Source organism: Liolophura sinensis, chromosome 7 (assembly GCF_032854445.1).
Source record: "Liolophura sinensis isolate JHLJ2023 chromosome 7, CUHK_Ljap_v2, whole genome shotgun sequence".
NCBI classification, from domain to species: Eukaryota; Metazoa; Mollusca; class Polyplacophora; order Chitonida; family Chitonidae; genus Liolophura; species Liolophura sinensis.
In genome coordinates this window covers 13,951,341-13,965,553 of record NC_088301.1, presented here as the reverse complement: position 1 = coordinate 13,965,553, position 14,213 = coordinate 13,951,341, and the positions used below count along the sequence as shown (strand labels likewise).

The 14,213-nt window shown below is 37.3% G+C and overlaps 1 protein-coding gene across 2 annotated transcripts; it reads right to left on the bottom strand.

The window, feature by feature from the left end:
• Nucleotides 1-2,587: 2,587 nt before the first annotated feature.
• On the bottom strand, nt 2,588-14,033 carry LOC135470268 (cystathionine gamma-lyase-like). 2 transcript variants are annotated; one of them, XM_064749101.1, is made up of 11 exons: nt 13,763-14,033; nt 10,892-10,973; nt 10,122-10,217; nt 9,512-9,621; nt 7,797-7,931; nt 7,214-7,271; nt 6,600-6,677; nt 5,834-5,986; nt 5,281-5,455; nt 4,331-4,469; nt 2,588-3,468 (listed from the first exon to the last, which is right to left on the bottom strand). In XM_064749101.1, the coding sequence occupies exons 1-11, from the start codon at nt 14,024-14,026 to the stop codon at nt 3,460-3,462; spliced, it is 1,299 nt and encodes a 432-aa protein (XP_064605171.1). In that variant the 5' UTR covers nt 14,027-14,033; the 3' UTR covers nt 2,588-3,459. The 2 variants fall into 2 exon arrangements, with proteins under 2 accessions (XP_064605171.1, XP_064605172.1); XM_064749102.1 differs by lacking the exon at nt 13,763-14,033 and adding an exon at nt 12,729-12,746.
• Between the last annotated feature and the right edge of the window lie 180 nt (nt 14,034-14,213).

The following is a 14,213-nucleotide window of genomic DNA, read 5'->3' as shown; positions in this document are numbered from 1 at the left end:
CCCGATGTGGGAATGAAGGTAGAACAGCTAGAAATTAAGGCGACGTCATTGATGTGTTTATGACGTCATAATCAAAGCTCGAAGTTTAAACACGTGTAAATAAAGTAGCTGCCTGTGAAGAATTGTCTTTTATAGGTGGACAGCCATAAATCCCATGCAGAGTGTCTTTTTGGGTAGAAAAGGGGCGTAGGGGGGGGGGGAGGAGGGTGCCATTCCCCCCTTTCAAAAGTGTGTGGGGGGAGCATAAGTTTGTATTTTTGAAAATTGATCTACTCACAGTGATAACCTAGGGATAAAAAAACGTCAAAAGTGTGTGTTGAATTATTTAATACACAAAATCGATGTTTATGCCTAAATATTTAACAAAGCGTGTAATAATAATTAATAATGGGTAAAAGCGTAGGGCGTGCAATCTCTCCTATAGCCCGATTGGGTTTTTTTTTAACTTTTTTTTAAAACTACTATTATTATTGTTTTGAGTCAAATACAAATGGCAGTTAAAGAATAACAGAAGGAAAACATGGACCATCTACAGATATAATCTCGAGATATAGGGCCTATAGGCCTATGTTCCACAATGTTGTTCTGATAATATGCCTATATTTATTGACGAGAAAGGGATGACCGAGAATCGAAAGCAAGCCAGCGCGAATAGGCCGGCAAGTTTACCATCAAGGCCCAGTAAAAACATGGATGTTTCTTTCCACAGATTCTCCTCCATACGAGTTAAATGCTTATATTAGTCAATCTACACCAACCTTTCTCCGACATGCATAAATTTAATGTTGAATTCTGGGTAAATTGTTCCAATGTTCTTTGTCGACCAATGGTTCTCCTGGCACAAGCGTCAACAATTGAGATAAACGTCTATTTCAATTTTTTACAGACAGGCTTAAATAGTCAATAACACCTCAACTGGCATATCTAAGATACGGCAAATCATCTCTAAGGCGATATAGCTCCTTCAGAGCTTCTGCACTAAAATGTAGAACGTGGCGTAATTTTTCTTTAATTGTACGTGGGTAAACTAAACGTTTATCGAACGTCAACGGTAACAGCTGTTAAAACAACTACATGTAGGCCTATGTGTTGGTTGGGAGAAGGTACGGGGTCTTAAGGCGGGGATGGGAGGCGGGGGGCTAATCTGGTCCTGCGTTTCCAGTAAATTTATCGACGACGTCAATCCCGGACATTTCGGCCCGTTCATGAAAAATATGCATAAAATAAATGGGTTATTAAAAGGCATAAAATATGCTCCGAAGATGCAGTTATTTGGGAAAAAAAATGGCACTGTTTACTTATTTTAGAGGTCCTTTTCATGCATCACTGAAGAGCGCATATATATACCTTTTATACCCTGTTGGAAACAGTTGACCACATATGCTGCCAGGTAACTATATTATCCGTTAAAATCACATATTCTAAGAGATTATAATGCTAATTTTATCAATGATATTGGACTTTGGATATGATTAACCATGATTTAGACGCTTACATTTTCAAATGTTGCACCGATTAAATTGTGTGCAAATTACATTGTAAGAAATTTTGTAATGCGGAGCAACAAATAAGAGTGTTGAACATAAGGTAGTTTTAGCTTTTCATGCATTTTCTAGCGTTAAATTTCCAACATTTTTCTAAAGGAGTTATAGCCTAAAACTACATATACTTTTCATCCTCCGACACTGTGATAACGGTGGGATTTAATTTTATATTAAAATCATGTATAAAATTTCAATTTTTGAGAGAGAAGAATTCCGAGGTGTACCTCAGGAAGTCCTTGTCATGTAAATATAGATGTTTGTGGAGAATATGATGTATGTGTCTGATGTATGTACAAGACTCTCCAGACTTTGACGTTCATGTAGAGTTGTTCAGGGACAATATTCATAGACAAAAACGTCGAATTATGTATTTATTGAAGGCCAATTACACTCAACATTGCACTGTATAGGCTATAGCCTAGGTCGATGACGGTCAGCGATCTTGGGTATGTGACTGAGGAAACTGTTCTGAAACACCACATCGCCAAATACCATAAGCAATCTTGGGAGTAACATTTTTGCTTCATACGGGTTTGATTTTTACAGCGGCTGTGGAACATGTAGGGACGAGATTCAAGCACGTCACATCTTGCTTTAGGCTGGTCATATATACCCTGGAGCCACTCCCAATGCGTTCGCTGTGAGCTCAAGTCCAGCTCACGCTGACTTCCCTTTTGACCATAAGTGGAAAAGTCTTGTCAGGTTTCCTTCCACCTTTAGGGTGTGAAACTCTTTAGGGCGTAAAGCTGACGACATGGGTAATTTACATAGCAGCAAGATCAATCCAAGTTCTACAGCTCCTGCTCAAACCGTTTGTTTTGTTTCAGTAATGAAATATCCAATTTGGGAATCCAGGACAAAAGCCACATGGACATAACAGACAAAACCCCCATGGACAAAAGTCTCACCAGGCATCACCCCCATCGGGTAAAAGGATTAGACAAAAACATAGCAACGAACATAGCTAGAAATACAGTTCGGGTATCGTGTAACATTTCTAAACAGGTAAGAAGTGGAAACAAAAAACCAAGAAATTTTCACGTTTTTAGATATAGATTTTAATAGCACTTTATACCGTTCACAAATATATCACTTCCAAAAGAATAATAATGAAGATCTATCATTTTAAAATGAAGAGTGTAGCACAACATACTGACAGATATATATTACATATATGTTAGAGATGGAGGGGGCCGAAGAAAATAAATGGCATTCGAACACTGTTGTTTCAGTTTGTTAAAATTGACATATTTCATGAACAAAAGTGGATATACACTAAGATCCAGGACCAAATCCCATAAATCCTATAAAACATGATACTTCAAAGTCCATTAAAAAAGTTAGAAATGATGGAAACTGCCAACAGTTTACAGGAAAAAGATGAGTGAGAGAGGCATAAAATGTTGTCCTGTGATCTGTTCATATTTTGTGAAATATTAAATTTACATGTTTGGTAACTTAATTTTTGGTATATAACATATCAACCTAAAATAATATAATTTATTTCATACCCTTAGATAATTTGTTGAAAGTAAATGTAAGTTTGTTTTCAAAGATGTCAATATGACATACACAAGTGCAGGGGACATAGGTTTCAGTCAAAGAAAAGTGTACTTGGCTACATTCCACAATGAATGCTTCTGATTACCAAACAGCTGATACATATTCAGTTAGGAATAAATTCCATGCAAACTGATTATAATACATGTAATTCTGACTATATTGTCAGTATGGAAGCCAGTGAAGTCAGAGATGTATTTTGGTACCGGTGAGATGTTAAACATTTTTTGTTTCTTGGGTTGCAATTTTTTTCTTGAAATACTAGAAATTCAGTGCTGTTGTAATTAAGATTATGTGCATGAGATATATGGTAGTGAAGTCAGTCTTCAGGCCTGTGAGGTTCACTCTAACATCTTCATGGTACCTAAAATATAAAACAAAACCGTTAACTACTTTGACAAAACTTTCAGGGTGAGGTTCCTCAGAAAGAAAAAAAACAAAAACATTTTGGCACACATATATAAATGTAGGGCTAGTCAAATATACTGTAACATTCCAATCACTAAGTAAAACAAATTCATCACCTACACGTAACAGCCGTATGCAGATAACATAAAAATTGAACTCCTATCTACAAGAAGAGCTCTCAGGGCATGTTGGTATCCTCATAACAATGTGTAAGTATGGTAGGTCGATGGGTTGAAGTCTGGCATTATGGTTACTTATACCAGTACTAGATATGTCATTTCTATCTGGCCATGACTAGTATCATATCAATTTCAAAACAGTTGCCCTATTTCTTCTAAAATTTGGGACACCTGGATTGCTCATTATAGCCAACATATATGTAATATACTGAGTAACTTTTCCCCCACATGGTTAGTCCACCTAATGAACAACATACTCACATCTTTACTTTTCCGAAAGGCTGGTAAAGAAATGTAACATTTTACTTTCAACACTACTAATATCTGTCCCAAAGTTTAGAAGGATTAAGGTATATCTATATGACTGTCTTTGCAAACCGTGCACACAAGTGCCAAATAAAAATTTTTTTTTTAAATTTGCACTGGTGCACCCTGTTCGCTACAAGAAGGAAAATCATGAGACTCCACTAGGCACAGATCAAAAAGCATTATGATTACATGTATTTACTTGTTGCTACTAGTTGAACAGACCCAAAACAGGTGATGTTTTTTTTTTACAAGGAACTGTCTTGGTGTGGTACTATAATCCACTATGTGAAGATAACACAAAGAAAAAAACCCTCTGTTCCTGTGACTTACAGCAGCTTTGAGAGCTTTATCCAGATCTTCAATAAGATCCTCGATGTCTTCCAGACCGACAGACAGACGGATGAGGTTGTCGGTGACGCCTAGGTCAGCACGGTCTTCCTCGGGCACAGATGCATGGGTCATGACGCTCCTGACAAACAATACACAGATTTTCAACAAAATTTTGAGGAACATGGCGAAATTAAAATAAAAAAAATCAAAATATTTAATCGAAATAAAAAATATTTCTTTTTCTGTTACAACAAAAAAGCTGAAATTGAAAATAAACGAACTACAATGCATATTAGCATCAAAACCAGTATATGTACTACTGTCAATTCAGACAAAATTTGTCCACTACACCTTTAAAGACTCAGACTTCAGAAAAGTGTATTGTAATTCTTCAACCTATTTGCATGTTTGCAAGGTGTTTATTTGAGCATATTCTGAGGGCATTATTCTGTGTAGATTGATAAAATTATACTTTTTGTGAAGCCCTGAAACTGACCAATCCAAAACTAATGTAGTTTTGTCTCCAAAATCCAATGCAAAAGTTGCATAAATTGCGCTGAAAGTTGCTCTTTCACACGCGAAAAGGTTGAGGAATTAGTGTACTTGTAATAATTATTAATCCATATGCATTTGAAAGTCTCCTCCTGTGTGGTCAGGCTTATTTTAAAATTTTCTGTCATTTAAGGGATTTGGATGTAACATAATATTCTAGACATTTTTCACATATATGACGGTGTATATAAACATAGGTGTATGGGTGTAATGGATATATAGGAAAGCCAAGGGCTAACAGTAAACCACTGACCTTCCCCAGGTACCTGATAAACTTTCTGACTTAAAGCCACAGCCAGTGCTTTAACAAACATGCTAATTTTTACTTTTAATAAAACTTTCAGCTTTGAAGAAAAGCCAGAGTTACACTCAAAAACTTATTAAATTCAGGATGTTACGGTAATTCTGCCAGGCTCTCAAATCCTCCAAGGCTTTCAGCCAGGGTAAATAACTTCAGTGTTTGAAGAAAAATCCTTGATTCGGCCAATCCTCCCTTAAGGTAGAAGGACACCATTCCACTGTAACCGCGCATCTGCCGCTTGGCTAACTCGTGTTGTGGGTGCGATGGCAAACCTGAAATGTTTGCTGCATTAATCTGCTATCATTTGTGTGATTTTAATAGTATATTACAAAACAGTTCTGATGAAAATCTGTACGTATTTTTTGTGAAAAAAAACCCCCTATATATAAAGTATAGCACAAAGTCTTAATTTCTCATGATTTTGAGTTAAAACACTCCAGAGATTACACCACTAATGGCCAGGGAACTGTTGGTAGTTAAGTATTCTGTCGGTTGCTGCAACACCAACACTTTATTGAACAGCATGACCCCTGATACTAGTTTCGTGAAATTCTATATCTTTCATCACTACCTACACATAGATGTACTATTTCATGGAAACTAACAAGCAGGACTGTCAGGCAGTCTGTATCGTTGTCTGATTATCTTACCTGGATGGATGACTTTGATGACACGAGGATTACCCTCCAGAAATTTTGCAACAGCCAAACCATTAGTCATGTGTTGTCTCATACGTACAGGTAATGTCTTAAGGCCACGGTTCACGAGATAGGAGTCAAAAGGGGAGGGAACTGACCCGATGTCTGGAAGCAAAGGAAGATAACTGATCCAGCCGATGTGTAAAACACAAGGAAGACAGCCCCCCTTCCCTCCATCCCTGAAGACGAGTTAAAACTGACCAGAAAAAAATGCCCACAGGTGTAAGATAACTTAATGAGAACATAAAAAAGAATTTGTGAAGGGAAGTGAGAAGTTTAATGTGAGAAGATTCCACAACAGATTGTATGGCCAATTAATTACAGAGCTGTACCAGTGAATTAACTTTGAGAAAGAATTGCTGACGAGCAATACAATCATGTATTTCTTGAAAATGGGCTGCCTAGGTAGCTGGAGATTTTCGGTTGATATATATTGTAGTTGCTTTCCAGCTGTGAAAGAGGGGTGCACCTAAAACAAACCCATTAGACCTACTCTGAAATTAGACTAGCATCAGAAAGATAGACATAGACAAGGTGGATGATTTTACTTTGTTTTGGCACTTTTCTTCCATGACAGTCTGAAAGATATATAAATATGGGTTCCTCCAAGGTACTAGCCTTGTAGCCCAAACCGCTAAAGAAGCAGGGAGTCCATGGCAAACATACAGGTAAGGAATTGAGGCTTGTCAAAAGCAAGTCAATACGACCGCAATCTTACTGTTTTGTAAAGCACGCAACCTAGCATGTAGATCTTCATCACTCAGAGCAACTGCACCCATCACAGAGTCTGTATGACCTGCAATCAACATAAATATACACTTTATGGTTAGATTTATATTAGATAAAGCACATATAAGCCATAATTGCAATAACTGCAAAGTCAATGTCATCTCAGACTCATTAATTTTATGTATTTATTGTTGTATACTGTCGCACTCAACAGTATTTCATTGATTTGATGGCGGCCAGAATTATGGTGTGAGGAAACCGGAAATCCGCTGGCTCGCCAAGTAGGCGTCTTGTTCAATAATGGCCATATTATGACAGGATATCAAAAATTGGACCGACCAGCTAACGGAGACACATAGAAACTTAAAGAGCCACAATGAGCAATGTTCCATAACATGTTATATGATGAGGTACAAGATTTAACCAAAGTCCTGTTTTCTTCAAGTTTATACTGAACTGATATGGGTAGACCATTATCGATGTTAAAGTATGACATTATTCAGGATTGACCTCTCAGATCTAACGCTTAGAAGGCAGGCAATGTATTCTCCACACTCTAATATTATTAAGTCGGTATCAATCTGCACATGTGTACACTCTCACCATTCATATATTTTGTCAATGAATGCATAACCATATCCACTCCAAAGTCCAATGGGCGCTGTGAACGAACAGAGTATTGGTAATTATAATATATATATATAATTATATTATGTGACGAGTCCTCATCGGATATAATATTGGTGTACATCAGAGATTTGTATTTATTTATTTATTTGATTAGTGTTTTACGCCATACTCAAGAATATTTCACTTATACAACTGAACAATGCAACTGAACAATACAGTAAATGTAAAAAATTTCTACATTTGATGAAATCACCAATTTTTATTTTCCACTGGCATTTTGGCCAATGACAAATCCACGTGCAATTAGACCCAGTATAGCAATGTAGTAAAATGCATCTTAATTTTTTCAATTTTCCTCAAGCAATTTTAATAAGTATAGTACTGTAATAAATCAAACGTAACGAAACATTTACTTGAGTTCAGTTGTCCACAAGAATAGTTTCACATTCTGAGAAAACATTTCATGAACACAAGTAACATTTAGCCAAACACAGTGACATTTGTCTCTAACCTATGAAAAAAAATTTTTTTTTTCTAAATGAAGAGTAAATTTCACCTGGAAGTAAGAAGACATGAATGTGTTATCACACACGACGAAGGCTTTGGGTGCCTTGACTTTCACCAGTTTGGTCACGGCTTCCAAGTCGACCAGTTTCATGGTAGGGTTAGTCGGTGTCTCTATCCAGACCATCTAGAAACAAGAATGGGATCATACAATATGGGATCATTACTGAATGAGATAGTAATAGAATAAATCATGGCAACATTCATCAGTACAAGAAAAGATCATTACAGACTAAATCATGGCAACATTCATCAGTACAAGAAAAGATCATTACAGAAGAAATCATGGCAACATTCATCAATACAAGAAAAGATCATTGCAGAAGAAATCATGGCAACATTCATCAGTACAAGAAAATATCATTGCAGAATAAATCATGGCAACATTTATCAGTACAAGAAAATATCATTACAGAATAAATCACGGCAACATTCATCAGTACAAGAAAAGATCATTACAGAAGAAATCATGGCAACATTCATCAGTACAAGAAAATTTCATTACAGAATAAATCATGGCAACATTCATCAGTGCAAGAGAAGATCATTACAGAAGAAATCACTAAAGTAACTTCAGAAAGCTGCTCAAGCGTTACAGAAGTAATTCCTGGTGTATCACCAAGTGTACTTAGTGTCAAGTAGCTCTTTATTAGCTAAGTGCACTTCATATTTCTAAAACAAACGCAGTAAAACAATTCCAGGGATCTGCTGAAGCATTATGTAATTCCTGGGGTATCATCAAGCATACTTAGCTTTCAGTAGCCCTTCAATACCTAAGTCTCTAAACATATGAAGTAAAGCCATTCCAGGGATCTGCTGAGGCATTACAGATGTATTTCCTGGGGTATCATCAAGCATACTTAGCTTTAAGTAGCCTTTCAATATTTAAGTCTCTAAACATATGTAGCAAAGCCATTCCAGGGATCTGCTGAGGCATTACAGATGTATTTCCTGGGCTATCATCAAGCATACTTAGCTTTAAGTAGCCTTTCAATACCTAAGTCTCTAAACATATGTAGTAAAGCCATTCCAAGGATCTGCTGAGGCATTACAGATGTATTTCCTGGGGTATCATCAAGCATACTTAGCTTTAAGTAGCCTTTCAATACCTAAGTCTCTAAACATATGTAGTAAAGCCATTCCAAGGATCTGCTGAGGCATTACAGATGTAATTCCTGGGGTATCATCAAGCATACTTAGCTTTAAGTAGCCTTTCAATACCTAAGTCTCTAAACATATGTAGTAAAGCCATTCCAAGGATCTACTGAGGCATTACAGATGTATTTCCTGGGGTCTCATCAAGCATACTTAGTGTTAAGTAGGCTTAAGCTATAAAATGTTGAACTTTCAAATGCCCATGATGTATTCCAGCATAACTGCCTTACTCAACATTACACTTTACATCTGCCTGTTTCATCGTCACGTAAAGAATATCATTACATCACAGTTGGAAAACGTTATTTCCGCTTGGTTTCTGTTGGGATTGAAAATAGCACTTTAAGGATTACTTGGCTTAGAGTGCATCATGAAGTGCCTGGAGTTTAGCACTGACCTTTGGCAAGTGATAGGCTATCTTTCTGGCATCTTGACTACCCCACTAATGTGGCCAGATTGTCATTCAAAATTGGCATGTTAGCATGAATTCACAAATCAGCACACAGGTCTATGTAACAATAAGTAGACATTAAGTGAAACAAGTTTTTTTACCTTGGTATTGGGACGAAAGGCCTTCTCTAGAACCTGAAGATTTGTTGCATCTACGAAGGACGTCTCTATATTCATGTGTGATGCGACCTGTCGAAAATACCTGTTTGTCCCTGAAACCACACAGTGACAAACACAATCGTCACAATGAGCACATAACAAAATATTATGGTGATGCCATTTATCTATCCACATATTTTAAACAAAACTTGCTCAACTTGCACTTTCAGTCAAAACAGATGATTTGCCAACTCAAACCCTGACCACAATATGTCTGCAATATGTCTTACATGACGGAAGTGAAATATTCTTGAGTATGGCATAAAATGCCAATCAGTTCTAAAAAAAAATTCTTGAGTACAGCATAAAACAGCAATCAAATAAATAAATAAACTTATACAATGGCGGCCATTGTTATAGCGGGAGGAAAGGGGGCAGAGCCCGGGGGAAACCCATGACCATCTGCAGGTTGCTGTAAGGCCCTCCCATGTACGACTGAAGAGGAAGCCTCAGTCATTGAGAAGTACAGTGTCAAAATTTACAATGTCCATCGAGGAGAATCCCCATAGCAGAACTGTTACAAGAATAACAGCATGGGTGTATCTGGTCTTACCTCCGTACAGGTCATTCATACTGACTATGTGGTCACCCGCAGCCAGGAGCTGGGTAATGCTGCCAGTGGTAGCCAAGCCAGATGAAAACGTAATGGCTGAAAAACAAACAACCCACGAAAGGATTAGTCTGAAGTCTTCCCAGCACAGAGCATTATGACATACATGCTGCTGCCATCACCATCTAATATTTCAATGTTCATCCACTGATGTGCACCTGTATAATATTCAGAGGAGTGGTGCTATAAAATACAGGGCAACATAAGGGAGAGGTACAGTTTGAATTTTTAAAAATTTTTTGGGGACATAACTGTCTTCATTTTCCAACAAATCATAGTCTTTGTTTTTCTTCTAGAGAACAACAAGATAATTTCTTAAAAACTCAAGTGCAAATTGGCAATAGCTGCAACATCCCCAATATATAGGATTTCATGTCTTCTTGCACCCAGGCTCCTTGCTGAGTGAGTGGCCTGGGTTAAAACATAATATACATGTGGGCCCATGTTAAAACACAGAAGGTCAAAAATCTGAACAAGCAAACAGATAGAATGACCAACTTTGTATAGACCTGCTTGGTTGCAGCTGAGAAACAATAAAAAATACAATGTCAAACATACATGTACATGGAGTAGAAATTACCACTTGAGTGTTTCCAACTTCAATGCATCACACAGGTATAGTCTCAGAAGCCTTCCAGAGCTTTAACAAGTTTAATCACTGTTTTTTTTTAAAATCATTTTAAAACTAAAAACATTCACAAGTTTGATTCTACCATATTTTGCTCCTTCCAAAGCTGCAATACAGGCCTCAAGGCAGTTTCTGGTTGGGTTGCCACTTCGGGAATATTCAAAGCCCTGGGGGGAAAAAAAAGTGGGATTGATAAAAATCAATACGTTTAGAACACTGTGGTAAAAGCAGAGCACAGAACAAGTGATCAGTAGCAGAATTTGCATCGCCTAACAGAGTTACATGGATGATGAAAAGGTCACTACAAATAAAACTACATGTATAACTACAACCATGCATCAAAGGACAAAAGTTCCTGGGTCATTGGAATTTGCTGTCATGTGCCAACCACTAGGCCAAGAGGCCAGCCTACTTCATTCAAACAGTATGGGTAAATCCATACCACATCTATGTATCAAAGGAAGGTGAGTGAGTGAGTGAGTGAGTGCTTGGGGTTTAACGTCGTACTCAACAACAAAGGAAGGTGACACATACAAACATGCATGAAGCATACGCTGTAACAAAAAGATGCGACACACAGTCAGCTCAAATACTAGGAAAGTGGACACTGGGAAACTGGCAATCTGCTTCTTTTCACAATCACAGAAATGGACAACGTACAGTTTGACATTTTGTCACTTGTTCCCACCGAAAATTAAAAGTGCACAACAAATGTCGTTCAAACAAAATCACGGACAAATGGACAGCCAGACAAATAGTTTAAAGATACAATAATACCACCTGCCTAAAGATTTTTTTTTTACTTTTGCTGGATTTTTCCATACATGATGATTGCCATTAAAAGTGTGGTCCAGGCATAAATTCTGTATCTTCGTAGGTCCACTCAAAGCATCTACACTTATGTGGGGTAACATGAAGGAAGCTAACGTTAAAGTATCATTTTATTTACCTTTATATATTAAAAACATTTTCTTCACCTCACAATGACAGTTGCCTGTTACCTATAACAGCAGTCCTCACTAAAACACATTTTTATACGAAGCCATACACCTACAATACAGCTTTTATCACATTTATTCCTGAGTAAAACTGTCAAGTCCAGGCTATAAAACAAAGGCCGACCTGAATTTTAGGTACGTGGCAGATTTAATGAAGCATAACCAAAGCAGAAAGTAATGCAGATCACCGATGACTTTATATCACTGGTCTACAAGAAAACCTGCATCAAAGACCTACTCAGCTGCTGTTGTTTTTCACTCCAGTATATACCTGTTGGGAATTAAGTTAAACTGGCCAGATGACCTGATTCTTCCAACCCTGACCTACATGTACTTACATGAAACCTTATCAGTGCGCTTAATAGGCCTACACACTGTGACACACACACAAAAAAGAAATTAAACAGCTGTTTAACAAAATCTTTTGTTACAAAAATTAAAAAGAAATGTATTTAAATTAGTGAGAGTAAAAAATAGGAATATTTGTACATTTGCTATATGTGAAACAGGATTAAGACTGCTTTAGGTTGGTAAATCTACAGGATGTAGTGTGTACAATTCAAGTGTTGACAGGATGATGAAATACCTATGTTTTTCAACTGGAGACATGCAAACTACAATATTGGAATGAATGTACAGGTCTTGCCTGGGGACATTTACATGTAGCCTAGCATATGATGCATGAATGTGCATCCTCTATGTACAGTACTCTAGCTTTGTCTGGATATACAATTGTGTCACTCACCATCAGGACTTTGGGATAATACTTGTCTTAGTGTAGCAGAGTGCACTGTATGACACACCAGGCAGCGTACCAGTGAAATATTCCCATGAATTTTAGTATGTACAAACTGTCAGTAATGAAAATTGAAAATTTATTATATAATATACCTGCTCTCTGATTAAAACCTAGCTTGAACAAACCTGCATGGTTTACATCTGTTACCACATGTAATTCTGCAACAACAGAGAGAGAAAGAGTTTAGGCGGAGGCGGGAGGGGTTAGCTATAATGACATGGCCTTCCAATGCCTTCCACTTGGATGGAAGAAGCAGCTGACTGAATAAAAAAATAAAACACATAAAACGATAGCTCCAATCAGAGATTATGAGTAGGTTATAGAGGCTAAGTTTCCACTGACTCAAATTAAGAATGGCAGACACATGTACAAATATTCACTGATAATCTCCACTTACTATGCTGTATTTATTTTTCATTCGAGGAAGAAGACCAAACACTAATTCTGCTTTATGGCCCAGTCCAACAGACGTACAACAAAATTTATCACAAACTTTTCCAACTTCTGGAGAAGTTTAATTCTTCCCCCATCTTAAGAAGTTCAATTATATTTAACACTTGACTGTGGTGATATATGACAATCTGACAGCTGACAGTCACACTGTTTAATTTAACGGAACTACCTAACTCTACCTATGATAAAATCAATGTTATCCTCGACCCACCAATAAATCAAAAGTGGCTGGTCAGTAAAATCCAAATACTTTAATTATCATCACTGAACAGAACTAAATCCAACTAGGGCCACTATTGAACCTATTCCTCTGATCTGTTAAGTTATGTTACGATGATATGTGTGCTGGACTGTGAAGAGTGCCCCTGGAATATATATCTTAATGCACGATTCACTATATGAATTTATGCAATTGTTTTATTGTACCGATACTCTCTGCTCAGTTTTCATTTCATACATTTTTGTTTCTGTTTGTTTTAAATACACGATTTAGTGCTTCACATACTCTTTATAGGTCTAAATCCGAGTTGTACAATAGCAAAAATTACAAGAAAAATAAACCGCCCGGATAGATCGCGTAACAGCTAAAGTAATTTGCTTTATATATTAACTGCACACCAAATGACGTTTTTCTTACATTTCTGCTTTTTTCACAGATTACTTTGAAAATTTCGCCACAAAACATGCTAAAATGTTATATACATACGCAATGTTCAGAAGGTGCGCGTTGTTTAAAAGTTGTGGCCATCGAAATAAGAGGCACCACTGCTTGACAGTTCCATTGCTCTGGATCCTGGCCAGCGTGGATCGCATCAGTGGCGAAATGCGGGAAAGGTCGCAAATCCTTCATGTTACTGTCGCCCGACATCTTCCTACAAAACCAGACAGCTGAAACCGCAGAGAGAGACTTACAGACGTACCCACGTTTAAACCCAAATGAAAGTAATCGTGTCCTGCTGTAGGTAGTCATTACACGACACGCTACGTCACGGTGATGACGCGGAATTCGTCCAATCAGCGGCGTAAGTAAGTGACACACCTCCAAAAGAATATAAATTTCCACGATGCGCTTGAACCCACGTGAATGTTAAAAATCGACCTCTACCTAATTATGGCTAACAGCCGTTTAATGCGAAAGTTTATTACAAATTTAAATA

Bases quoted from the DNA above. Each gene is read 5' to 3' on its own strand.
- LOC135470268 (XM_064749101.1), bottom strand. From the start codon at position 14,026: ATGACTACCTACAGCAGGACACGATTACTTTCATTTGGGTTTAAACGT. The intron at 10,974-13,762 runs GTATGTATATAA...TTTTCCCCCCAG, and splicing joins GCGCACCTTCTGAACATTGC to GGCTTTGAATATTCCCGAAG. The intron at 5,456-5,833 runs GTAAGATAATCA...CAAACATTTCAG, and splicing joins CATCAAAGTCATCCATCCAG to GTTTGCCATCGCACCCACAA.